The sequence below is a fragment of the Curcuma longa genome, chromosome 11, assembly GCF_044706935.1.
Source record: "Curcuma longa cultivar G26 ecotype Majalengka, Jawa Barat chromosome 11, ITB_CL_G26_1.1, whole genome shotgun sequence".
Taxonomy (NCBI): domain Eukaryota; kingdom Viridiplantae; phylum Streptophyta; class Magnoliopsida; order Zingiberales; family Zingiberaceae; genus Curcuma; species Curcuma longa.
In genome coordinates, this window is record NC_133871.1 from 19,260,488 (window position 1) to 19,287,562 (window position 27,075).

Genomic DNA, 27,075 nt, shown 5'->3' on the forward strand with positions numbered 1-27,075 from the left:
CACCTGAAAGTAGTGGATAGAAATAGTAACTACTGCAGAGGGCATTCAGCTCGGGTACTGCATGAACAGTCCTCATGTTTCAGAAAAAAAAAACTTCCATTAAAGTTGGCAGAAGAACTGCTCATGAAATGATTATGCAATCTTTCATCTTTATCGTTTGAGATTTGCTCCAACAATGGATTCACGTATTGAAGCTGCCATGCAACAGTGAGTGGCTCCATGACCAAGCAGAGAGATGTGACTCAAATTTACAGATACCCATGGCGATGAAGCACAGGGATATATATAACCAGTGGGGTACGTGGCCATGCAACTCCACATGCAGTGCAGTGTGCCCCTTGGCCAGAGCAACACCTTGGCCAAGAGAAATCAACTCCACAGACTGTGAAAATAGTGCTTCTCTGTACGATGCAAGGCAAGATCTTACTCATTCTGTTTATGCTGATCAGGCACCACATGCAGTAACGTAATCCTTCCTCATAGGATCCGCACTCGACCAACAGCTTTCCTTTTGTGATCCTGTATCTACTTAGAAAGCCACACGCACTGACTCTTAACGCAGACAAAGAACAAGTTGCAGTTAAAATAAGAACCTTAATTTCCTCCATTAGTTCAGAAATAAATACAAATCCACTATGGCATTCATGCTCTACAGTGATCCAACAGCATGACCACCCAGGATTATTTCTCCTGAGGACCCTCTTAAATAAAACTGAATGATCCATCCATCTCCTATCTGGAGCCTGTAGGGTCCTGTGGCTGATACAACACCTTATAAAAACAGGCTCCTGATCTTGTTCTGTCCTTCCTTTGCTATCTGCTTCCTGCTCGCTACAAGGAAGAGATGGAGATAGACCTTCGGGAGAATATTCCTTGCCCGGGCGCCAAGATGCCGAGCGGGTCGAACCGGGCTTTGCGAGCGGAGAACCGGGCCCACTGCCGGCCGAAGTGCTCCGACCAACCCGCGGGCGAGGAGTGGTGCGGTATGTACTGTTTGGCTCCGACGGCGGATGCTGCGCCGGCGATGCGGTTATTGGTTTGGAGGAGGCTCTGCAGGCAGGCAGCAGGGCAGCTGGCCGGGTTGGCTGACCGGAGCATGCCGACGATGTATATCACCTGGTCGTCGGCGGCGTCCGGTAGTACGACTGATGCGTTTGCGTCCCACCTGAACAAGCGTCGAAATGAAAATTTTCTTCACTTTTAATCGATAGGATGAGAATTGAAGAGTTAAAGAAGTAGTTTTTACTCTTACTTGTCCCGTAGAAGTGGGTATATGAGGACAGGGCCCTCGAATTCCTCTGCTGAAATATTCTCCAAGAGCAAGCCTACGAACTCATTGATTCCAGACTTTGGCACAAACATGTTGAGCCAAGGATGGGGCACTTCCCAGAGCCCAACGCTCCTCAGACTCATCTCCTCCATCCTAACCCTGTTGAGGAAGTCGTAGTAGGAGACCTCCACAATGTACACCTGCGACGGCAAGTGCCTCATCTGCCTCGAGAGCTCCAACACCACCTGCAAAAACACCGCTGATTGTCTTTTAGTCCATTAAGCACCTTCGTTAATTAGCTTGAACAAGAGAAATTCAAGCAGTGCATTAATAATGACCTGTTCTGTGCTGATGTCCTTGGAACTGTGATCATGGACAGCGTACTCAATGCAGTAGTAGACCTTGGACCTGCCGTCACTCTGGAATTTTGGTGTGAAGTGCAGGTGAGCGGGGAAGGCAGTGGAGAAGCTTTTGAGGGATTGCTCATTGATAACGATGAAACCTTCAACGTAGTCCACCAAGTCCGGTGTTGAGATCAGCAGATCTTGGTCCTTGGCGAAGGTATGGAAATCATCATAGAAAGCTCTCACCCACTTCACCTATTCACCAAAATAAAGATTAAATCACACACAGACAAATTAAGAACAAAGCCAATGAGTTTCTTGACCTCACCTTCTCTGGAGCTTCTTGGAGAAGGATTCTTGCTCTTGTTATGATGCCAAATTGGCCTAAACCACCCAAAACTGAATAGAAAAGCTCTGAACTTTTGCTGGGGGAGCAAGTTATAGCCTCTCCTTTACCTGTCACCACGTCCAGTTGGAGGACATTGCTGATCTGAGGGCCATACTTGAAAGTTTGTCCACTGATGCCACCAATGGAGAGAGTGCCACCAATACTGAGATAGAGGTAATCAGTCCATGACCTTGGAGCCAGCCCATGCTTCAGGCTCTCCTCCAGAAGCTCAACCCACAGTGCTCCACCACTGGCATCAGCGTAAGAGACACCATCAGCTTCCCTTTCTCCCTTTCTGTGAACTTGTATATTGGAAGGTAGGGCGTCCATCTCAATGACTATGCCATCAAGTGCTTGGGCTTGGCCATAAATGGAGTGCGCAGCTCCTCTTGCTGCAACTGTAATCTTACTGAAGGATGAACCGGAGAGGAAGCTGAGAAGGAGGGAGATGGCTTGGGGGGACTTGGGTCTGAGAACCGCTGAGGGAGAGTTGAAGTGAATTCTTCCGAAGTCTATGGATGCTGTGTTTGCGTTCTGGCGGAAATTCAAGGGGCCCAAGTCCATGGGACTCTGGATGAACTTGCACGGAGAGCAGAGAGCGAGAAGCAGAATTAGGATGTTGATTCTGGCACAAAACAGAGCTATCTCCATTCAAACAGTTTGTACTCTTACAAACAGGTTGAAGCTGGGACAACAAGAATCAAAACGAGCCTCCCACCAAGAGAAGACACAGAAGGAAGGGCAAAGGTAGGAAGCAGCAGCAAGGCCTCACTTTATATGTTCTAAACATGAAAGTCGAAATGATTAGGAGGATGACTTTAGCATATTGAGCAAGCTCAAGAGTGCGTGAGGACAGGAACAGAATTCTTCTGACAATGGAAAGGGCAAAAGCTCAGATCTCACCTCGATCCAACGAGGGTTTTACATTTATGGAAGGGCAAGATTATAATTCAAACCGTGGCCCGAAATCCCTTAAAATCCAGGCACAAAGGTGATGCATGTGAGCCTCTTCATCTTAACCAAGTGTCACACAGAAAGCCTCTCTGGCTGGAATCATACACACACTGACTCACTGAGTTATGGACCTGCATGTTGCCTCAATGTCAGTGCTGCCTGCTTGGCTTCCTCCACCATCCATATTTGTGCGACTGTGGCATCTGAATGATGCCACTGAATTCGAAGTGATCACTTCAGTTCCTCATCGGAGACCGTTGTTTTGGTGGCTTATGCAGTGGGAGTCTACGTCCTGATGGGGCAAAATGATTTGCAGTAGATTTGCACCAGCCAACTGGAGATATGTCTGCCACATTGGTTGCTTGCAGTAGACTGAGCTAGTCTCTCTCTCTCTCTCTCTCTCTCTCTCTGGTCAAATCTAATTCAGCATACTCCATAGCTTAAAGGCTAGCTGGTCTGAGCAATCATCATTGAAGAGGCAGAAGTTACTACAGTAGAGCAGTAGCGTACTCCAAGCTAAGTCTGAAGGAATTTTTGATTGATTTCAGTCATTGTCAGAACGAGATTTAGTATCTCAGAGCACTTCCTTCTTGGGTCCTCCCCGAACAGGGTTCCAGGATACAGCCGTGCATGCATGGACGACACTTGCGAGCTCGAAGCAAAGCTCTGCAAAATTAAGCTTTTCTTGCTTGCTCTGAATGATGACTGATTCACAATTATTTCACACCTACAGCAATTTGACGAGCTTAAATGTATCCACGAAGAATAATTCAATGAATGAACACAGCCCATGCTCCATAAATCGCTTTCTTATTCCTAATTGCTGTGGAAAAGACTTGTGGATCCACTTTCCCCAACAACTTTCTCTGTGGATGCTTAAGTAGAGTAATGAATCAATATTTCGTGATACACAGTTCTTTAAAAAACAAAAAAAGTTAAAAGATTGTATTACGTAGAATATCTACTTTGCAAAAGTACAGTTAGCTTGATTGACCATCTAACCATCATCATGCTACAGATTAACAAGATCCCTTGGCGTGTCAATATCCTGTTAAGTATTGACTTGCAGTAACTTTTAGGCTAAAGCCACTTTTTCCACGTGCAGCTGCTGTTCTAAAATGAGATTGGCAGAAGGAAAGATTCGAGATTAGATGGAGCATCAGTACTTTTCCTCTCGTGAGTTGCCAACATCCTCAATGCCTACTAAACTAGTCATCATATCTGTTTGAATCAGGAAAGAAAAAGTAGCAAGCCATATAAAGGATATCCTCGATCGGGATTTAGTCATTAAATGAAGACATATTCAAACAATGGTCCACGTCGATGACCAGCTTGAAGTTCAAGATTAGATCCGTTCATATTCCCCAGTAAGAGACTGCTAGTGACTCTTCCCTGTTCGTGAAAGTGAAAAGAAGGAACTAAGTCAAAAAGGAGATCAATCAATATTTAAAGACCAAAACACTAAGTATCAAAGAAAAAATATATGCCCCGGGGCATAATTGAGTTTGATTACGACGGAGCAGACTTGTAAAAAAGGACAAGGGTTTGAGTTTTGGCGAAGCCAGGCAATACCCTACTCCGTCGTAACCAACTGCAGTTTCTCGATTTACCTCCTCACAGATAGTCGTAGGCCGACCATATGAGGCCAGGATGACGGATTCCACCTTTTGCAGAAGAAGAAAAAATATATATATTTTAAAAAATATCCTTTTATCTATTCATCTTTTAAATCTTTTACGAATTATCAAAACAACTATTTCTCTATAATTTTTTATTTAAAATATTCCTCTAAGCTTCACCTTAGAATACAAAATACTATCATCTTAAAGTTATTTTGTAAAACACTATCATCTAAGAGCTACTTCGTATAATAAAGCAACTCAAAGGTGCAGGGGCGGCTCAAGCCTCCTGGAAGTCCTAGGCGATTTTTTTTAAATAATAATTATTATTTTAAAAAAATATCTCTCATCCTTTTTTATGCAGACTTGAGATCGATAATGGTGGGTTTAATTTTTTTTTAAAATAAATTAAAATATTAATTTTAAAAATAAAGTTTTTGTATAAAGTTAATTTTTTTAACTTGATGCAAAATTATTAATTAAAATTTCATATTCAAGTTTTAAAAATAATTTTTTTTTCAATTGATAACATTGCTAAATTATTTATTCTTTCCTGAGACATAGTTGAACGTAAATAAGACTTTATTAATTTGAATTGTTAAGATTACAAGTTTACAACAGAAATTATTGATAAGAAAATAAGAAATTAACAGAAGCATAAAAAAGAAAATTTGATAGGCAAATTAGAAAGGTGATATCTTTAGATCTTAAATTCACTGAAAAATCTGTAACAAAGGATCTTAATTCTGATCGAATCGTTCCTCTTCTTGCACCCCTTGTGATGACCTCAGAAATGTCTTGAGGAGAGAAAACAAGCTATCAAATGAGTAAACTGTTTAAAGTTGTATAAAATAGGTTATTAGATTAATAAGGAAGAAAGAAGAAGAATATAAAGAAACTAATAAATTAGAGTTTTGAGAATTGAGGAATATTAAATATATTGGAATCATGTCAAAATTTTTACAAAATCCAATAAACATACCAAATCTCTACAAAATCTAATGATCATGCCAAATCTCTATAAAATCTAATGATCATGCCAAATCTCTACAAAATCCAATAAAGATATTTTAATAATTTTTTATTCTCTTTATATATATATATATATATATATATATATATATATATATGAATTAAAACAGTTCCAAAATAGAATTATTTTGCTTAAAATAACTCTAAAATTAGATTTATTTTGCTTATAATAACTCTAGAATTTGGGCTGAGGCTCCAAATGGGCCATTTCATACTCGATAAATGGGCTTAACTTACTTCCCTATAACGAGCCCAATTTCTCGCACACGTCACACGCGCACAAAAGAGTAGAAGAGTTCGTGTGGCGACGTGTGGTCTTCCACACGCTGTCTAATCTAATCCACTCTCTTGTTTTCTCTCTCACTCTCTCCGTCATCGGAAGGGCTGAAGCAGAATGGCTTCGATTCCTTCTGCGCGCTTCCCACCGCCGTCGTCGGCCGCTTACATCGACCACGAATCCTCCAAATTCCTCAGAAAAGTACCGGTGTACCTACCCCAGCCGCAGCTCCTCCTACTCCCCAGGCTCAAGCACGTCGGCCCTTCTAGGTCTCCGCCAAGCCCCTTCCTCTGCTTCTGCCATAACAGCCCCTCGTCGGGTGAGAATGAGGAAGGTTCCTCCTCAAAAGATGGATCTTCCTTTGTGAGATGGGACTCGCTCATCGAGGGGGTCGTTCGTGGCGCTGCTAAGAGGTGGGACGAGTTGGTGGCTGCGTACCGCAATTCTTCGTCCAAGAATGGGTTACGGGTGGTTGCATCGGAGGCGGGAAAGGAGGATATTGTGGTGGAGGAGAAGAAGGTGACTGTGGTTGAGGAAAATGGGGAGGATTGGGATTGGGAGAGGTGGAAGCAGCATTTTATGGAGATTGAAGAACACGAGAAACTTGTTTCCGTCTTAAAGGTAAAATCTTCCAGTCGTCGATTGTTTTTTTCAGTTTGGTGGTGGAGTTGGGTTGGTTAGTATTTATTTCTAAAGAAAAGCTGTTTTACTTATGTTAAATTACGTAGTTACTTCATTGTCAGTCGCCTTGTGCATCCTCTTGTGATTAATCAATTAAGAGAATCAGCCATTTGAGTGGAAAATTGTGAAGAGCGAGGGAATCAGATAAGAAATGTTTGGGTTTAAAAGTATAAAATAACTTAAACAGTGTTAAAAAAAAACCCCCCAAAGAGTCCTTGGGGCGAGTTGAAATGATATCAGCCGGTACTAACAGGTATATTGATCCATAAAGTTGGTATAGTCGTCACCATTTGGTTTATGCCAATGTCAGTTCAGATCTTATTATAGCTTTGTAAAGGTTATATGAAAATGATTCACATGGTATAGGCCATCAACTGGCTGGTAAAATCAGTCTTGTCGAAGTTTTGGACCATGGTCACACTGGCTTGTTATGCCCAAAGGGAGTAGCTCAAACAACACCACTAAATTAGAAGTTGAAGCTTAACTGAATATACCAAACTTGATTTCCTCTCTTTAGAATCAAGTTTATTATGTTCTAGTGTACAATTTTGTTCATACCACTGTGGTTTTAGTTTTGCTGATAGTTTCATGCTATGTGTTGGCCTTATTTCAGTCACAATTGAATGAGGCTATTTTAAGAGAGGATTATGGAGAAGCTGCAAAGCTGAAGTTGGCCATAACTGGTGCTACAAGAAAGGATATTGTTGGAGCAGCATTGACTAGTATGAATGTATGAAACTTGTCTTATGCACTTATTGTATTTAATTTATATTCTAAGCACTCTTGTTGCCACAGAGAGCTATAGAGGAAGAGCGATACAGTGATGCGGCTTTCATTCGTGATCATGTTGGGGCAGGACTGGTCAGTTTATTGGAATTAACTCATTGCCAATTCTTACATCATCTTCATTAAGCTATGCTTGTCCCAATTTTTAGGGTTCAGCTACATGAAGCTGTTCACTCCATTGAGCTTTATTCATTGTGCTGTATGCAAGGCTATAACAGTGGCTGCCAATTCTTATATAGTGATTGAAATATTAACAATCTATACAAATTGTCTGAGGGTTCCCTTGCAAAGTAGCTGATAGTTGTACTTTTATGGTGATGTTTGATTTGATAATGAGCTTAGTAAAGTTTTTGAAAGTTTCTTTCTGTAACATTGCTATTATAGACTTTAAGAAGTCGTCAACTTAACCCAGCATTCAGATGATCAGATCTGACTGAGCTCGGACAGGATTAGCTCACAAGGATTGGTGTTAAATTGTGCTTTTGTTGTCTATAAGATCTACCTTTTAGTTTTTGTATAATTTTCCATTTGAATTTGGGAGAATGCCATGTTGCAAGTGGGGGTCGAGGACTTTAAATTATGGGATCACAAGATAAACATCAGAATTTGTCAGTCAATATAAAGCAAAAATGTTAGAGATGGTAAATTGATTCCCTAATTTGTGCTCACCTCGTCCTCTGCAGAATATATATTAGTCATTATGGTTGGTCCTCAAGGACTTATGATTCTCACTATTCCTCCAAGTTGTTGTAGGATGCTATAATGCTACCGTTTGGGTATCTATCTCAATTATTTTAGGCATTCCTTTGTCTGTTTAAAGCTTTCCAAAGTCAGACCTTTTCAGTTCTCACCTTTCCCTATCTAAATTATGATGCATAGGAGCTTCCACGTGATTACTTCTGCCCTCAATGGTTAACCTTTCCAGTCATTCTAATAGGCACAGTAATCTTACTCAACTTAACTAAGCTGCACCTGTATACTGGCTGGAATGGGATTACACTGCCTGTGTTTGACTTAAGATTCAATCTCCTTACAACATACATGAGTAGGCCTATTTTCCCCCTCAAATCATGGGAATACTGTTCAGTTTAGCGTGTCTGTACATAGAAGCTGATAGAAAAATTTGTAGATGACTGAACCCAAAAACTCATTGAAAGGAGCATTTTCATGTGGTAAATGTACCAAAGGACTCAATTGTATGTATATTTAAAACACAGGATATCCTGTCTTAACTGGAAATAGAGGGAATCAGATGCTCAATTTATAGCAATTAAAACTAAATTACATATTTGAATTTGTAGGAAAGTCATATTCAATTAAAGCTGCATATATGGTGTGTAGGAAGACTTTCATATTTCAAGATCTGTCCTACAATTATGGTTCAGTAAGCAAAAATGAATAATTTATTTTGATTTTTGAGCTTTGTTCATGCCATTTGACATTGAAGTGACGCAGAAGAAAAAAGTGTTTGGTTAAGCTAATTATGAAACACGGAAGAAAATCATTAACTGACTACATTTTTTAACTTATATATTATAAAAACATACTACATTTGAACTTCTTATTACCACTTACTCTACATTTTTTTGTCATATTGAATGATTTAATTTAAGTATACTTTATGTTTGTCTTTATTTTGGAATTTTCTGGAATTGTTTCTATTTTACACTGAGGGATCTTCTCATTCAAGTTAAGAGTAATGCTGGAAATTGATGTCTAACGTTAAAAGACATGCAGGTTGGTTGGTGGGCTGGCATTTCCGAAGATGGTGCTGATCCATATGGTCGGATTATATGCATTACTCCGGAGTATGGAAGATATGTAGCAAGAAGCTACAGTCCCAGGTGTATTATCTACATCCAATTTTTTGTAAAACCAAATAATTCATCTAAAATTTTGAAAATAGTTTTATTTCAGATTTTATCTATGTTAAGTCCTAGTAACAGATAGTTCTGTTCATACTTTATAGTTTTGTTTGGTTCTCTCACATTGGAATTGGCTAGTTAAGAAAATATTGGAGGACTGCTATTAGTGCAAATATAATTCACTTAAATTAGTGACCCAATTTACAATGTGACTGACAAGACTAGCTGAAATTCAGATAGATAAATCTTATCATCATTTTAAAATGCAGTTCATATGCATCATGTGTAGTTGTCTGCCTGGCTACACAGTTCCTTTATATGCAGTCATATTTAGACTGCCTAGTACATATGTAGTCATCCACCATGTAGATATATGGATTTGCATTGTAAATCACCACATGGATCATAATTCATAACCTTTCTCAATTACTAGGTTCAACATACATTGCGCTTGAGAAAGAAAAATGATTTATTCTACACCCCCATCAATTTACAGTTTAAATTATCATCAAAATGACAGGGATTTGTTGGCTACAGAAGACCAAACAAATGCAAATGAATGACTAGTTATCACACAAAAAAATAATTATCCTGCGATCAAGCTTAATGCGGGATTTAGTTGACCCTTAGAACCAGTGTAGTCTCTCAAATAAGGAAAAACTCTAAATTCACTTATCCCTCAATAGTGACAAGGCTAAGGAAATACTTCTTACTTCAAATATAACAATTTACACAATTGTGATTTCTATAAGTAATTTGATGACTATATAATGTGTTTCTACAAGACAAGTTTCTTCCTTCTATTACTTCTGGAAATTAAATTTTGAAACTTAGGCATTGATTCCGCACATTTTGCATCATCTTTTAAAAGATATTTCATAATGTTGTTTCCATCTTTAAGTTGAGAAGTTAAACTGTCGATCCAATTGCTCTGCCCATTTAAATCTGCCAGGATTAAGTTTTCTTATGGTTGATCCACAGCAGGATGTAAGAGAAAAAAAAAACACAGAAAAACATAATCTAAAATCTCAAACACAGATTTTGCATGGTTTAGCAAGGGTGTGGCTTAGTTCGCAGCCAGTAGGAATGAATAATTCTTATTGGAATTGTTAGAAGTAATACATAAGGGGTTACACTTCTTTTATATAGCATGGAGTCTAGAGCCACAAGTAAACTGGTCAGGCTACATAAGTGGTTCAGGTTAGCGTAGGCAAAATTTTATACTACTGTATGCATCGACAAATTATACTGGTTTGTGCTTCATTCAGGCCTCACTTCAACAATGCTGTCTGAAATTTTCTACAAATACCTCATTTCTCATTAAGCTACCTGAGTTTCATGATGAACTGGTTACAATCACACTAATAAAATTTGTTAGTTTGGCTTATTTAGTGTAATTCATTGTGAAAATGCAGCTGTTTCTAAGCCAATGAATCTTGAGATTGTTCTTTAGTAGTATGCTTGTGTTTTGGACCATGCTTTCCTATTAAACTGATGATAGGCATATTTGGTGCTTTTATATATTTTTAATATTGTTCTTGAGTAACATGCTTGTGTTTTAGGCCAAGTTTTCCTATTAATGTGATGATAGGCATATTGGTGCTTTTATTATTTATTATTTATTTATTTGGTTCCAAGGTTTTATGCATTGTATATAATATTTAGTATGTACGTTCACATGCTAAATTTTTTGTGTAGGGGTTACATATTTATGTTTTCTCTTTTAGATATTTCGTGAGAGGTTTCTGCATTGGATTTGTTTGTTTGCTGTATTGCTCAAGGGCTCTTGTATCTTTGCAGACAGCTAGCCAGTGGCAAGGCGGGTTTTCCTCTCTTTGAGATTTTCTTCATCGACACAGATGGAGATTACAGACAACAGGTACATTACAAGTAGATTACAATTTGTAACTTAATTAGCAGTGATTAATAACTGATGTTAATGATGAAATTGTAACGGATGCAATTTATTCTAAACATACAATATGATAATGAGCGAAGATTCAGAAAAAAAACACATCCCTCTTTTTATGTAAAAATGCATTATGATTTCATTCTCTTTCTCACTTCCTCCTCCCCCTCATCCAAATTAATACTAAATATCTGTCTATTGGGATTTGTAACACCTCAAATCTTTTTTTTTGGAACTCAAGTGATATTATTATATTCTTATGACTACAATGTAAGGCTGTCAAAATCTAGGCACTTGATTTATTTTCATTCAATCATATTCCTTGTTTAGCTGATTTTCGTTGACTCGCCCCTGGCACCCTGACCGGAGGGAGGCATTCAGGCTGTTTGAATGAGTGGCGACTGGGGGCTGAGGAGCCACATACGACTCAAATGTCCTTGCTAAACGGCATAACTCCCCTCGAGGGGGATGAGGCTCTGAAGGAGCTGAAGGAGGGCAACATTCCTTTATGAGGGATTGACCCCTTTTTATTTTATTAAAGTGAGGCGGGCATGACAATAAATGGCATTTCCGCTGAGTCAGATTATCAATTGCTTAGATTAAATTGAGCTATTTGGCATGCTTTTCTCAGGTGGTATATTTTCAAAAAGCAGTAGGTTCTGAAGATTTAACGAGTAACTGTGAGGAAAAACCTGGTTTCAACAGCTTAAACTCGTATGAGGGTTTGAAAGGAGAAAACAACATACAAGCACAAGATATAAAGACAGTTGAAGGAAGGGATGATGATTTAAATATGATGGATGGCATTTCTATTATCCAGAACGTTATACGAGATTTAATTCCTGGCTCCAAGGTCAGGGTCTTAAAACTGGTGTCACCTGGGAAAGTAAACAGGGACATAATTGCCAAAGTTGTTGAACAGATAATGGAGGAGGAGGATGATGGTGAGGAAGATAGTAGTGACGAAGAGTTAGAAAGTGTAGAATCAGATGATCTTAATGCTGAAAATGATATCGAAGAGATAGAAATGGGCGCTGGAGATTCTACAAGCACACAAGAAGAGAAAAGTGAATTATCATTTAAAGTCATTATTGGTGATGTGACCCCCAAATCATTTGCTGATGTGCTCCCCACCAATCTAGTCCGTGTTCCAGCAAAGCTAGAGAAAAGAGATAACTCGTCATTTTCAATCACTTTAGGGCAAGATGCTATCCAGAATAAAACTGAGAGGAAAAAACAGGCTTCCAAGAGAAAAGCTTTGGCTACAAAGAATGCTGACCTTCTTTCATCTGATCTTGCTAAAATTATTCCTGATAAAGATGGGATGCGTTTGAGGGTAAACATATACCTTTCCTTCTAATCTCTGTATGTATACATTTGTTATTTTGGTATGTGTTTTTCAAGGAACAAAAATTGTAAAGGAGTAAGGTCATTTTGCCTGAAAGTTGTAGAATCTTCTGCATTCCCATTTGGGATATTAGATCCTGAGACCGAATAATTTTATGATGAAACTTTGCTAAGATAGTATATTTTAGTAATTTCTACCTGGTTTACTGGTATGTTTTAGTAGTTTCTACCTGGTTTACACATAGCTAAGATGGTATGTTTTAGTTGTTTCTATCTGGTTTACATTGGTTAGATTTGTCTTACATGTGATTTCAAGATGGTCTTTTTTAACAGAAATAATTTGATCATATGTTATTGTCTCTTTTATATTAAGTTTCTTAATATACCATACTCTCTCTCTCTCTCTTCTTTTAAGCAACGTCTTTAAAACTCTATATTTTTTGGCTACAATTAAGATCTCATATTTAATCACCAAGCTTGGTTTTCTACTTTATAGCTATGTTGCATCTTATGGCCCAGTGTATGATGCAGGTACTGAAAGATCTTCAGGAGCTAATCAACTATAGTATCAACAACAGACAGAACTATCATTCTTTATTTGAAACAACTTTATTCAGCCAAATTGAGATACCAACGACCTCAGATACACTTAGTGGTATTACATAATATGCTAAGATTCTTTTCTTGTTCCTGTTCTGGTTAATAGTTCAGTTATTGTCATTTTCTGTCATTTATATTAGGTTGTATAATCTTGTTTCAGGATTGTACATTGGTTCACATGGAATGTACAGCTCCAATGTCCTCCATCTCAAGCGTAAATTTGGACAGTGGCAGGAGGATGGTACATCTGATAAATATGTGGATCTTGAATTTTATGAATATGTTGAAGCTTTTAAACTGACTGGTGATCCTTCTGTGCCTGCGGGTCAGGTATTCCTTATCAATTTTCTGCAGTTGATAGTGAATGTTGAAACTTACAAGAGATTTATTTTTGTAAAGACTTCCTGATAATCTTAGTTACAGTGTTATTATAGGTGCTATACACTCCCAGAAGTGTCCTATTTGTTCAATGTGCCAGGCATCAAGCTATAGCAAAGCATCAAGGATGACAATTTTATAAAAATATTTGGAACAAAATATAGTTATTGTCGTAAAAAATACCATCCTTCATCTAGAAGATAATCAGAAAGATACTATACTGAGGTTACATAGCATTATAACATGTGTAGTGTGGGAGAATGCCCATGATGTCAAGCAGAATATACTCATATTATATGAATTTAGAGTCAGCAACTTTATAATGAACTTAAACCATCAACTGTTTTTTTAAGGTATATTGAAATATTGCTTGGACTAAATGCTTTCCTGCCACAGAGCACCTGAGAGGAGCTGTTCAAGCGTTGTCTCACCTAGGTGTACTGGCAAGCACTTTACTGCATAGGGATAACACTGTTGAGTCGTGTGGCATTGCATGCTTACTGATTTAGATTAAGTTGTCATATGGAAGCATTGCATGCTTAATGATTTAGATTATACTGTTTAATAACTTTGATGAGCATTCCAGCATAATCTAGTTCGTCGTTTGTTACTCCTTCAATAAAAACTTTAAAAACATTATTTTAGATAATCAATAAGCCAAGGAGATGATGGAAGATTGGACTACATGTGGATTTTTGATTGGTTCAACCAGAAAATCACGTGCTGGGAGGCTGACATGTTTACCCTCCTGTCTGGGTTTTAAAATTACTTAAATATGCATTATGCCATGACTCCAACTTCTCTCTCTCTGCTGCAACTTTCCGTGTTTTTATTCTTTTTCAAACCGATAATATTAAAAGCATTTATGAGCATTGCTGCACGTTCATTTTGTACTCGTGCTGATCTGGTTAAAATACAATTTCTAATATGATGTAAGACATCCATGCTATCAACAGGTAGCTTTTCGTGCAAAACTCGGCAAGCAAAATCAGCTTCCTCATAAGGGAATAATCCCTGAAGAATTTGGAGTGGTAATTATCAGATAAAATTCCAATGTTTCTTGGTGCAATCATTCTTATAGATTATTCTGTATCAGATTGCTAGGTATAAAGGACAAGGGAGGCTAGCTAATCCAGGTTTCCAAAATCCTCGATGGGTTGATGGTGAACTTGTGATTTTTGATGGAAAGGTAGATTTGTTTATCATGATATTGATTTAATGTTCAATTTAAAATTTTGAAAATTATTTCATTATGATATATAATGTTTTTTGCAGTACATTAGAGGAGGCCCTGTTATTGGTTTTGTATACTTGGCGCCACAATCTCATTTCTTATTCTTCAATCGGTTAAGCCTACCAGCTTAGGATGGTGTCATATGAAGTCTGTTCATGTTGATCAATGTAGATACAATGGTAACTTATATCATGCTCTCTCTCTCTTTATCAAAGATTAGTTTTGTAATTACAAAATTTGGTCATGTCTATCTTGTTCCTTTCAGAAGTTACTAATACTTTTCTATTAATACCAGTTATCTTGCAGTGGTAAATTGATTTGAGATGTTTCTTTTCTGTTAACTTTTAACATATATTTTAGGTGAATACGATTAGAGAACTACTATAATGTATTGTACATTATAAGTTGGGCTTGTGCAAGCTAACATAAATTTATTCTTATGCTAGGATGCAGTAGATCGAATACCCATTTGACTTAAAGAAACTAGGAACACATAAATTTAATGGTTTCAGAAAGTGTATCGGTTGAGAATCATCTTGATTTATTTTATTTGGTTTGAGATGTTTGTGCAATTATTAATCTTTTATCATTATAATTAGTGCTATATATATTATTTGGTACCTTATTACATGACTACCAGACTTTCTAAAAGCATTAAATGCACCTAAGTGAACAATTTTTTTTTCTTTTAAGTTGCTCTATTCTGTCTCATATTTGACTAGTAATCTGTTGAACCATGGTGTCTCATCGAAGTAATCATTTATTAAAAAAAAAATTTATTGTTCTAGGTTTCAATCAGATGCTGGTTCCATGGAACCTGTAAAACCCAGTTGTTTCCAGATTTGATTTTTATTCTAAGTCATGACCTAATCATCTTTCAAAAAATTTATTTATGGTTCTTGGTCTCAATGAGATGGTTCTATGGAACCTGTAAAACTCAGTGGGCAAAGTCTTTTTTTTTTTTTTAAAGATTGTCATACGATCTTTATATTCTGCATCTGCACCCAATTTGGAAAATCTAGCTCTTTCTGTTTTCTAAAAAGAAAAACTTTTTGTTAGTTACTGTTGATTTACGTTCTTATCAGATGCATGAGAATGCATAGTTTGTGATTTTGACTGACGTGTAATTACTAATGATGCAGAAAATCACATCAGAGGAGATTCATATTTCACTGCCCTGCATCTTTGGACAAAGTATTGCCATGACTAGCATTTACTCAAATCTTCAAAACTGATCAACATCATACGAGCGCAGGTATTGACAGGGGAAACTATTGAAAACACATCATGGCGGATGCTTCAGTTTTGCTGCTCACCAATTGCTGTGTTCTTTCACTTGAGCCTGCAGCTGGTAAAAATCACCAAGCTTTTGTCAGTTAAATATTTATGATCTTATCACCATGTAATTTCAGCGCAGCCGCATGCTCTTTGTAGTTGTTTTGTTTTGTAAAAACTTCCCAAAGCTTGTTCTACAGATTTCATGCATTAATTTTTTACATTTCGATCGAACATTAAGATGCTAAGTTCATGTTGGTGGCATGATCACTCAAACTTTCTTACGTATTAAACCAATTACACATTTTGAGAGATCAGTGTCTTTTTCCAATGTACCCCGACATTTTGCACCTTCAAAAGGTTTGGAGCTATTTATGTTTGAAGATTCTGATCTAATTTGCCAACATATGACTCCCTTGACGACATCTGCAACACTTGGACACAAGAAGCTGTATATTTCTGTTTTTGTTAACAAGGGAATCACGGCTAATTGAAAGACTCCCAGAAAATTGAGTTACAAAGGCTTCGTTTATTTATTTGCTAGAAATTTATACATATAAAAAATTCTTTCTTGATGATCGAACAATCTTGGTGGATTAGCTGATTCATCAATATTAGTCAATTGGATAAACTGCTTGCTTAACCCATCCAATCCACTTAGACCACTCAACTTGCTTGGACTGTCTAACTTGGCTGTATCGCTTAACTGATTGGACGAAGAGATTTGTTAATAAAATGAAAACTGGAGGGGTAAATTGGTTCAAAATTTTGTTTACTTATTATTTTATTATTATTATTATTATTTTGGTCACAGATGGATCTTGATGGATAGTCCAGTATAATGTTTGGATGAGATTTAAATTCTCATTACTTAGGAAATTTATTTCATCTCTTATCATTGCTATGCCACTTTTTTTTTTATTTATGTTTGCAAGTCGCTTTTGGACAAAAAATGAGTTATGTCAGTATCATTAGGACGCAAGCTTTCCTTGGTTGTATATTTGAGTTAAAAGTGAATTGAAAGGGAATTTCAAGATAGAAGGCAATAGAAGATGAGAAATATATTTTGATGAACAAAATTGAATCATTCTGAAAAAGCACAGGAGAATCTTTTGGTAAATCGCTCACATGATCCAACCTGTTCTTTCTTAGCCAACCTGAAAACAAAACAAATTCATCCATGAACATGAAAGCACTCATGCCAATCCTTTTAACAGGCTCTTTAATATTTGCAGCTGAGAAATATATAATCCAAAAAGGAGAAACGCAAATACAGGAACTGAACAAGCCTTGTGAACTACAACCCTCACTTGGTTCTTTCAACAAGATGAACACTTCAACCTCCTTATCATGCTCTCAGTATTTAGAAATAGCAGAGACTTGGGAAGAATCTGTGAGCTTCACATTATTTCAGACCTTCCTTTGTGTTTCTGCTACTTAGCAGCTTCTCCTCGTTCTTGATCAAGCGTTCAAAGACCAAAAAAATGCCTAGCAGTCACAGAGGCAGTAACAGATGTAATCGAAGCAGCTGCTGATAGACTCAAAGCAGCAAGAACATCTGCATCAAAAAGAGACAACATGAGATTGATTTACCTACAAAAGACTTAGCAAAGCGTGCAGTATTCTTGCCCTGCGTTGATGATTTGATCCTGTGGATCGTCTTTCCTGGCCATCACCTGGGACGATGGTGCTTCCATGTATCTCTCCTTTCCACAAGTTCAAATTTTGATGGATGTGGAAGACTTTGAGCCTCTCACAGTTCAAGTATAGGATAGGAGAGGATAGGGCAGTGGCGTTCAGCTCATCAGTTGTCTTTATTTTGTCCAGAGTTTTATTTAATTGGTAAAGGGAAAGTTGCAAGCCCCCCAAAGCATAAGTATCTTACAGCCGCTTTTGAGAAAGTTAATAAATGGTGAGTGCCAGTGCTTTGTTGAAGAACGGATAGCAACAAGGGCATAATTTAAGATATCCATTCATCTTGTCTTATTGTACCAAACAAACAAATAAAAGATGGCGTAGACTACAAATGACAGGGTTAATCAATGCATATGGTTTTTTTTTGATCCAGACTTAAAAGAAGCAGCACTATTGCCAATCACGCTTATTAGTTTATCAGAAATGATTCACTCCCCCTAAATATTGTGTGCCAGGATGCACTGTCTCTATCTTTAGGTTGCTGCTTTCGATAATTTAGTAGTGATTTGGATTAGAACATGCTTGTTGAATAAAAAAAAGTGGATAATATAAGCATAGTTGGTGCCTGTGATTAGTTGTTCAATGCCTACCTCATCAGATACACCTTGAAGTGCAATTAGATTTCTACTTGCTGATTCCAGCAGTGTTGATTGATCAAGTTGCCTCCTGCTATTTGTTTATAGAGAGAGACTTTGACTTCATTCTAAATAAATAGCAAGTGTGTCCAACTGCTACAGAGTTATTGGCGAGATCAAGAGCATGAGCAGTAGGCATGATGCCATACTGCTTACCTAGCAACCAATTAACTTGAAAATTTTGTTATTATTATTATTTTTTAATTTAAAGAAATGAAAGATATAGATATACTGAATTATATTTAAGCTGTCAGTCTATTGGCACTGTCAGTTAATTTGACTGTTTCAACTACCTTCTCGACAAGGTAAAGTGATTTGCATTAAAAATGGGAAAATGATTGGTTTCGGTTCAATATAAATATTTTAACAATCATTTTTTTCTACGTCTCCAAAATTATTAATTTAATATAATAAATGTCCCACATTGTGTCTACAAAAAGCCACGCCCTTGTTTCTTTCCGTCGCCACTGCTCTCAGCTCTCTTGGTCCATCAGCATGCCGGACTCCAAGGAAACGGGAACAGAGGAAGCCTCTTTCGCCGCCTATGTCACCTTCTTCGTCGTCTGCGCCGCCATCGTCCTCTCCCTCAAGGTGGTCACCCTCGACTTGGACCGCCTCTCCTACTTCCACCTCTGGCTCATCTCTCAGCTCATCCTCCTCACCATTTGCGTCTTCTACAACCTTACCAAGCACGTCGTCTCCGTCCAGAATCCCGTAGAGAGCTGGTGCGACTCTCTCTACGAGCCCTCCGCCTCCCACCACCACCACCATCCGGCGCCGGAACCGGAACGCCCCCCACCGCCGGCCGTGGAAACCGGGAGCTCCATGGAAGCCACGTGGAAGTCGATCACGGAGAGGAACCGGAGGCCCAGGAAGCAGATCGAGAGGGCGCCGGTGGCCGACTCGAGGGAGTTGAGGAAGTTAGCGGCGGCCGTCAAGAAGGATTTTGCGTCGTCGAAGAAGAAGGCGGCGCCGGCGCCTGCTCCAGCGCCGCAGCGACAGGAGAGAGGGGAGGTGCGACGTCGAGACGTGCTCTACGACCAGTCCGAGATGCTGATCAAGAAGCACTACGATCACTTGAGGGTGCAGCGGCAGGAGTCGGAGAAACGCCAGTTCTTCGAGCGGCTGCTGCAGCAATCTTCCTAGTAATAATTAATCAAATCTTCCATTAATTTGTTTCTTCTTCTTCTTCTTCGTATCATTTCAAATCATTCATGTTTATTATATACAAATAGTAGCGACGATTTAACTGCTCTCTCCATTTTGCAGGCATCTTCAGTGTCCTGTAAATTCATTCACATGGAGCTTTCTCTGTTACTGGAGTTGCATAAGAGGCTTTAATCTGCTGTTTCCATTGTGCCTGAACTGTATATGAATCTAAAAGCATGCATGTGTAAGCTATGGAATAGAGAATGAGATGCCTGTGATATATATATTCACTACAATGTAAATAAAAAAAAGAGTAAATGGTATTATTCAAAGAATATATATAATAGGAATGCAATTAAGAAACTAAACTTTGAACTTGACTCGTCAGTCAACTCGATGGAGAGCCAATATGGGAACGAACTGTAAGCCACGATTGATACAATTAGCTGACGTCGTTCCTACAATAAGCCATGACATCACTCCGGATATTCTTCTTTAAAAATTAAAGAAGGGATTCATTCACCTTCTCCTTCAATCGAGCTAATTTAAATTAAATAAGTAGTAATTGTAATTGTTTATCTTCATGGTTAATTAGAGCTAAATTGGTAGATTTATGGTTGAACCGGTTACAAATTTTGCTCAATTCGAGTCGGCTCGATTTTTCACATCGGGCTTAAACTGGATGCGAATCGAATCTAAATTGAGAATATCTTGGATTCTTGGGCGAATCCAATGTGCACCGCACCGAACCGAACCGGTTCAATTGTCGGTTCAAATTTCCAAATAAGCGAGGGTTTGCCCTAACCCCACCGACGCCGCAGTTTCTCCGGTTTCGGCGCCCGGTGAGCTCCGGCTTCCTCTGCAATTGCTGCGAGCAGCGCCGTGAGACGTTTCTCGGTCGCTCCTCGAGTTAGTTAGCGTACGATGCTTCGCTCCGGCTCTTGCTTCTACCTCGCGGAGTGTGAGCGCCATCTTATCCGGCGAGCAGCGTGCAGTGGCGAGAAGTCCTCTAGTCCGAGAGCATGATCAGGAAGCCAAGTCTGCGCATGAACACCAGCATCCGTCGGATGCATTCTGCCTATAGCCTCCGGAGCCACAGTGTAGCAGCGAGATCTGAACTTTCATGGTCAGGTGCGTTCGTGTTTATCTGTTTGTCCTCTAGTCCTCTTTTTTGTATTCTTGTCTCTCTTTCCTCTTCCTTTTTTATCTTTTCGCCATTGATTCCTTTTTTTTCTTCTTTATCAAGGTTAAAGCGTAAACAGAGCATTAAAGTGTGCTCGATTGTCAATGGATTGATTAAGCAGATTCCCAAATCCCAGCTTAGAGAAGTCCACTCTGATCATCGTGAGAACGACGTCATCAATAATTGATGAGCCCACTCGCCATGGAAGGAAACTTCGAAGAAGTCACACGCCATGAGCGTCTAAATGGCCATGATTGGCCTTCATTGAGCCTCCTTACTGCATTCTCGGACTGCAGCTTCTGCTGCTCTTCTTCTCTTGAACCCAATGGCGACGGCGTTAACAGTCGGAGGATGGTTCGTGCAGGGGTTCATTCAGGTGTTGCTGCAGAAGGCCAGCGACAGCTCAATCTGGAAAGTGGCAAGTCGCCGTGGTCTCGAGGGGGAGTTGAAGAAGCTGCGAGGATCTCTGCTGCGCACTCATGCCATCCTCAACAAGGCTGACATGAGGCCCGACGAGGACCCGATCGTAGCGGAAATGATGAAAGAGCTCAAAGACGCAGCTTATGACGCCGAAGACTTGCTCGATGAATTTGCCTACCAAGACCTGAAGGAAAAGATCGAGGGCGAAGGAGGAGATCAGGCGAGTCACTTCTTTTCAAGAGCTATCAATACTACCACCCATCTGTTCAACGATGCAGGCGCAAGACTCAGCCGTGTTCAGGCCAAGTTGCAAGATGTTGCTGATGATATGGACAAGATCATGAAGCTAGACGACGGAAGGAAAGATACCGGCACGCGGTTGAGGTCAAGAGAAACAAGCTCTTTCTTGCCGGAACGAGTGTTTGGCCGCGACGAAGACAGGGAGAAAATAATCCAAATGTTGCTGGGCTCGGCGGAGGAATCTGCATCCTCTGTCCGCGACAACAATGGCTTCTCCATCATTCCTCTTGTTGGAATTGGAGGGATTGGCAAAACTACTCTAGCTCAGTTTGTGTACAACGATGACAAACTCCAACACTATTTTCAGCTCAAGATCTGGGTCTGTGTCTCTGGCAATTTCAATGCGAAAACACTGACGAAAGAGATAATAGAGGCCGTGACCAAGAGGGAGCAATCAGATCAGATGAAATTGGACAGTCTTCAAAAGATCCTCAAGGAGAAAATCGCATCACAGAGGTTCCTGCTTGTTCTCGATGATGTGTGGGATGATAATACGGAGGAATGGGGAAAACTATTGGGACCACTGAAGTTTGGAGCACCTGAAAGCAAGGTTATTGTGACAACTCGAAGCATGAACGTTGCAGCCACAGTTGGCATGGCGAAAGCAACTTTTGTTGATGGTCTAGAGGAGGCTGCTTACTGGGAATTGTTCAAGAAATGTGCATTTGGTTCTTTAAATCCGCAGGAGAACTCACAACTCATTCTCATGGGCAAAGAGATTGCCAGCAAGTTGAGAGGGTCGCCGCTAGCAGCAAAAACATTAGGAAGCTTGTTGCGATCAGATGCAACAGAACAACATTGGAGAACCATAATGCAAAGTGAAGTGTGGGAATTAGAGCAAGATGAAAATGGCATTCTGCCAATTCTACGGTTGAGCTATCAATGTCTTTCTGGAAGTCTCAAGCAGTGTTTTGCTTTCTGTTCTTTATTTCCCAAAGGTTACGAGTTTTCTGACCTTACCTTAATCCAACTGTGGATGGCCGAGGGCTTTGTGCTAGCCCGAGGAAATAAGCAGATTGAAGATGTAGGAAATAGCTATTTCTGCGAGTTAGTCCACAGATTGCTCTTCCAAAAACTAGAAGATGAAAATTACTATGTGATGCATGATCTCATACATGATCTAGCACAGTTGGTTTCCATTGGGCATACTTACAGGGTGGAGGACAAGGTAGAAACGATCTCTAGCACAGTGCGCCATTTATCCATGTTCAAGGAAGATGTCAAAACAGGAAATCTATTGAAGTTCCTAGGTTTTAACAAGCTGCGAACCCTAATTTTGCCTAGGAGATATAGTTTCTTGACTTTCTTGAAGCCCGATGAGTTGTTTCAGAGACTGAAAAGCATTCGCGTGTTGAATTTGGAGGGATGTGGCTTACAAGAGCTGCCTGAGAGTGTTGGTAACTTGATACACCTCCGCTATCTTGACATTTCCAACAATTCAGATATTCAGAGGTTGCCTGAGTCGTTGTGCGGCCTGTACAATCTGCAAACACTGATACTCACTTGGTGCTATAACATAGAGAACCTCCCACAAGGCATGAGCAGGCTGATCAATCTGCGAAAAATTGATGCAAAAGATGAGCTTATTGCAGGTATAGAGATGATAGGGAAGTTAACTTCTCTTCAGCAATTGCCTTTATTTGAAGTGTTAACGGTTGATGGGTACAAGGTTGGAGAGCTAAATGGCTTAAGGCAGCTCCATGGCATGCTCCGAATTACAAACCTTGAGAATGTTAAGACCAAAGAAGAAGCCAAAAAAGCGGAACTCAACAACAAAAGGTACCTTGATGCCTTAGAGTTAGAATGGGCAAACAATCAAGATTGTAGCTTAGAGAATGAACTTGCCATGGAGGTACTCAATGGTCTCCAACCCCACGGCTCGCTGAAGAACTTAACAATCAAAGGGCACGGTGGTATCAGATCACCCAGTTGGATGAAGACAGAAATTCTTTCCAATTTGAAGAAGCTCAAGTTAGAAGATATGCTAGCCATGAAAGAGTTCTCTTGGGTTGACGGAAAGGAATTCTTTCCCTTCTTGCGTGAACTTACTCTTTACAATTGTCCCAAGCTTATGAGGTTGCCACCACTTGCTACTTCATTAGTAAAACTAGACTTATGGCAAGTTGGGTTGGTAGACCCTCTAGCGTTTTGGCAAGGACTACATGATCAAAATGGCAGCAGTAGTATGATTGCATCTCTTGAACTCTTGGAGATTGTAGACTGCCCATATCTAAAAGATCTACAGCTGCTAGTCTCACACAGTCTACCTAGTCTTACTTTCCTCAAGATACACAGATGCCAGGAACTCACGCAATTGCCTCTCAAGGCGTTTAAAAAGTTCACCTTGCTAGAGAAGATGTCAATATGGAATTGTCCCAAACTCCGCCTGATGCAAGATGAGGATAGAAACCTCCCTCTACCATCCTCGATCAAGGAATTATGGCTGTCGAATTGTGGGGATCTTGAAAAATTGTTGGCAGGTCGCATAGACAATCTCATCTCACTCACTGATTTAACAGTAGGCTATTGTCCGAGCTTATTATCTGATCTTCCAAGTGAGGCCGCTCAGATGACAGAGCTGGGAAACCTGATTGTTACTTACTGTGTTGAGTTGAAGCAAAATGAGTTGGGAGTTCAGAATTCCCTTGCTCATGCTGCATTCCCAATTCCTGCATTCCCAATTCCCAAGCTTGTCCTCAGAGGGGAGAACTTGTTGTCATTATATGAATTGGAGATCAATAGCACTGCACTGCTCAAACTATTGCCCTTGAGGAATACACTACCGACCATCAAATCTCTTGTAATCTCATACTCTTCTCAGGTCTCCATGTTCGCCGGAAATGAACATGAGTTGCTGCTAAGCATGGTGGCTCTAGATTCTCTGAGATTCGACCATTGTGAGAAACTGCAATCTTTACCCACAGAGATGCATTCCATTCTCTCCTTAGAGAACTTAACTATAAATAATTGTCCACAAATCCAGTCGCTGCCGGAGAAGGGAGTACCTGCATCCCTGAAATATATTAATTGCACGGGTTGTCATCTGATGCTGAAGAAGATGGTGGATAAGCACAATGAACAGAAGATTGTTGGAATTCTGTTAACACGGTAAGTTAGATTGCTAAATTTTTAGAACCGTTGGTTATTGTGACTGTCAATGTTTAATATTATTTTTGATACAACAGTTCAGTTAGAAATCAACTAAATTCGGATGGGCTCTTGATTGGAGTTTTGAGCAATAATAGCTCTACAGTAGTTCAGTTCCAATACAAATAGAGGTGTTAGAATTTGGCTAAACTAGTTTGTATTTTATAGAAGCCTATTTATCTCTACAAGCTAGCTTAAGGTACCTTGATTCAGAAATAGAACTAAAAAAACCCAATTAAGGAAGAATTTTGATTGAGCTATGATTCACCCAAATTGCATTTAGTTCAGCTAAGATTGTGGAAATAGTCAATAGGGAGGTTCTACTTGTCCTAGTTGCCTAGGGTTTCAATGGATTTGAACTTTCCTGGGATACAAGGAAGAAAGATATAAGTAAGATGGGTGCTAACTGAGTTAGGGTGACCTTTTTTTTTGTCAGGTACTCAAGTGGAGAAAAAGATTTAAAGTGTGATAAGTAGAATTAGAGGATGTTGAGCCGGAGTTTTCTAACCTATATATACTTCTTTTAAAATCCCCAAATGATTGGTTTTGGCCTCCTTTAATATGTCCTATGAGTGAGTACTCATTGTATATTGCAACAACTCTCATGTGTGGACGTGTCACCTCATGGTTATATCAACTTTATTTTCTTAGATCATCCATTATTCACATTAGTTGTGCTCTACCTTGTAAATATTTCGAATTTAAGTTCCTTTCTTCGTTTGTCCATCGAATAAATCCGAAAGTAGTGTGAACGGCTCCTCATCTAGTGGTCCTCAAATTTTTCATATTATTAGAGAAAAATACACTGCAGTATGTCGTAGTTGATATTCGAACCATGAATACTTGATCTCTTTCAATCATCTAAGCTCCATGATTAAATATAGTTTGCTTATTCATCATCAAAGGCGACCTCAAACTAACACCCCATTGAATGTTTTTTCCAAATTTACATTATGTCTTGCTTTGTTCATTTGTTTTCTTACTCTAGCAAACTCCCAGTATTTCGGTCTCGATATTTTCCTTTTGATTGGGATTATTTTTTAATTATAAGACTATTTTTTTCTACATTCTCCCAATGAGTTTTTTGTGTGTGATCTTTTAGCTCTTAGGACCAACACCTTAGGCCTAGTTCCAGTTTTTTGTGTGTGCATCCTAGAAAGGCTACACCTAGAGACTCCTAAACGTTAGTTCCAGTTAGTTGGAAACTATGGAACTTGCATATGTGAGAGTCCATCCCAAACCTTTCACATTAAGGATCATAACAGATAACTGTATCCTACTCCACACCACCTCTTAATCAAAAAATCAACCATCCACCGACCATTTTTTTTCTCGATTGTGATACTCATTTGGTGCTATAAGATAGAGAACCTCCCACAAAGCATGACCAGGCTGATAAACCTGCGAAAAATTGATGCAAAAGAAGAGCTTATTGTGGGTATAGAGATCAAGATAGGGAAGCTAGCTAACTTCTCTTCAGCAATACAATTGCCTTTATTTGGAGTGTTAACGGTTGATGGGTACAAGGTTGGAGAGCTAAATGGCTTAAGACAACTCCATGGCATGCTCCGAATTACATATCTTGAGAATGTTAAGGCCAAAGAAGAAGCAAAAAAAGCCGAACTCAACGACAAAAGGTACCTTGACACAGAGTTAGAATGGGCAAGCAATCTAGATTATGGCTCACAGAAAGTACTTGTCACGAAAGTACATTGGCACAATCAATCTCTGATCAAGGTTTTGATCAAGTTTGAGTTAATTTAAATTTAATTTTAATATTTGCATCAAATATGTCAAGCAACATCAGATTCAAGTAAATCACGATTGATCAGATATTTTGACGGTTTGAAATCCAACAGAGAGTTAACAAAGATGAAGTCAGTTAGTCATTGTTTGATTGAATACTTGACAATGAGAAAGTCTTAACATGTCATGAATGATCATAACACAAGATAAGATTCTTAACAGATCAAGATTGATCAAATATTTTAGATAATAATAAAGTTTCAACAATATGGGAATTCGAATTCTTATCTATTCAATTCTTACTATCTAAGTAACAAATATATATATATATAGAATATTGCTATTCTGGGCGACGCACTGTGCGCGACCCCGTGAGCGCCCCCCGACCCCCGCGCGTTTCCGGCGGCCGTTCATCGCCGTCCGATTACCGCCGGCCGCCATCCCGGACTCATTGGAAGCACAACTCGACGGCGCACACACCGGCATCAGATTCCGGCCGGATTGGGCCGGAATCCGGCCGGAATTCCGGCCGAAACAAGGCAACAGTGCCTGGCGGCGATTTCGGCCGGAATCCGATCGGATTCCGACCGATTTCGGCCGGAATCCGATCGGATTCCGACCGAAATCGGCACCAGACACCGGCGGCCGATTTCGGCCGGAATTCGGCCGGATTCCGGCTGAATCGGGGTCGGACTCCGCCCACCGCCGGACCGCCTGCGAGTTGCGGTTCCAACGGGCCCGGTCCGGCGGCCGGCGGTGGTCGGACGGCGATGAACGGGCGGCGGGAAGCGGCGAAGGTCCGAGGAGAAATACTGTGCAATCGGACGGCTGGGATCGGGCG

General features: G+C 39.6%; 4 protein-coding genes and 1 long non-coding RNA gene across 6 annotated transcripts; 3 read left to right on the forward strand and 2 right to left on the reverse strand.

Moving 5' to 3' along the window:
• Window positions 1–831: 831 nt before the first annotated feature.
• LOC141841216 (cytokinin dehydrogenase 3-like) lies at window positions 832–2,653 on the reverse strand. The gene is made up of 4 exons (XM_074729352.1): window positions 1,943–2,653; window positions 1,609–1,869; window positions 1,253–1,515; window positions 832–1,165 (listed from the first exon to the last, which is right to left on the reverse strand). Exons 1-4 carry the CDS (start codon window positions 2,651–2,653, stop codon window positions 832–834), a joined length of 1,569 nt encoding a protein of 522 aa, XP_074585453.1.
• Window positions 2,654–5,969: 3,316 nt separating this feature from the next.
• Window positions 5,970–16,199, forward strand: LOC141841330 (protein EXECUTER 1, chloroplastic-like). The gene is made up of 12 exons (XM_074729477.1): window positions 5,970–6,505; window positions 7,179–7,295; window positions 7,361–7,426; window positions 9,089–9,195; window positions 11,017–11,095; window positions 11,757–12,461; window positions 13,004–13,127; window positions 13,233–13,402; window positions 14,407–14,481; window positions 14,547–14,639; window positions 14,726–14,863; window positions 15,827–16,199. The coding sequence occupies exons 1-11, from the start codon at window positions 6,002–6,004 to the stop codon at window positions 14,813–14,815; spliced, it is 2,130 nt and encodes a 709-aa protein (XP_074585578.1). The 5' UTR covers window positions 5,970–6,001; the 3' UTR covers window positions 14,816–14,863; window positions 15,827–16,199.
• Window positions 16,200–17,119: 920 nt separating this feature from the next.
• Window positions 17,120–17,764, reverse strand: LOC141836889 (uncharacterized). Its single transcript, XR_012602514.1, has 2 exons — window positions 17,589–17,764; window positions 17,120–17,517 (listed from the first exon to the last, which is right to left on the reverse strand). It is a non-coding gene; the product is annotated as an uncharacterized LOC141836889 (long non-coding RNA).
• A 1,006-nt stretch (window positions 17,765–18,770) lies between these two features.
• Window positions 18,771–19,687, forward strand: LOC141837687 (uncharacterized). Of its 2 annotated transcripts, XM_074725056.1 has the most exons (2): window positions 18,771–19,434; window positions 19,559–19,687. In XM_074725056.1, coding segments are annotated over exons 1-2 (651 nt in total). In that variant the 5' UTR covers window positions 18,771–18,784; the 3' UTR covers window positions 19,560–19,687. The 2 variants fall into 2 exon arrangements, with proteins under 2 accessions (XP_074581157.1, XP_074581158.1); XM_074725057.1 differs by lacking the exon at window positions 19,559–19,687 and having other exon boundaries at window positions 18,771–19,435.
• A 1,350-nt stretch (window positions 19,688–21,037) lies between these two features.
• LOC141840833 (putative disease resistance protein RGA1) lies at window positions 21,038–24,552 on the forward strand. The gene has a single exon (XM_074728910.1). It carries the CDS (start codon window positions 21,124–21,126, stop codon window positions 24,451–24,453), a length of 3,330 nt encoding a protein of 1,109 aa, XP_074585011.1. The 5' UTR covers window positions 21,038–21,123; the 3' UTR covers window positions 24,454–24,552.
• The last annotated feature ends 2,523 nt before the right edge of the window (window positions 24,553–27,075 follow it).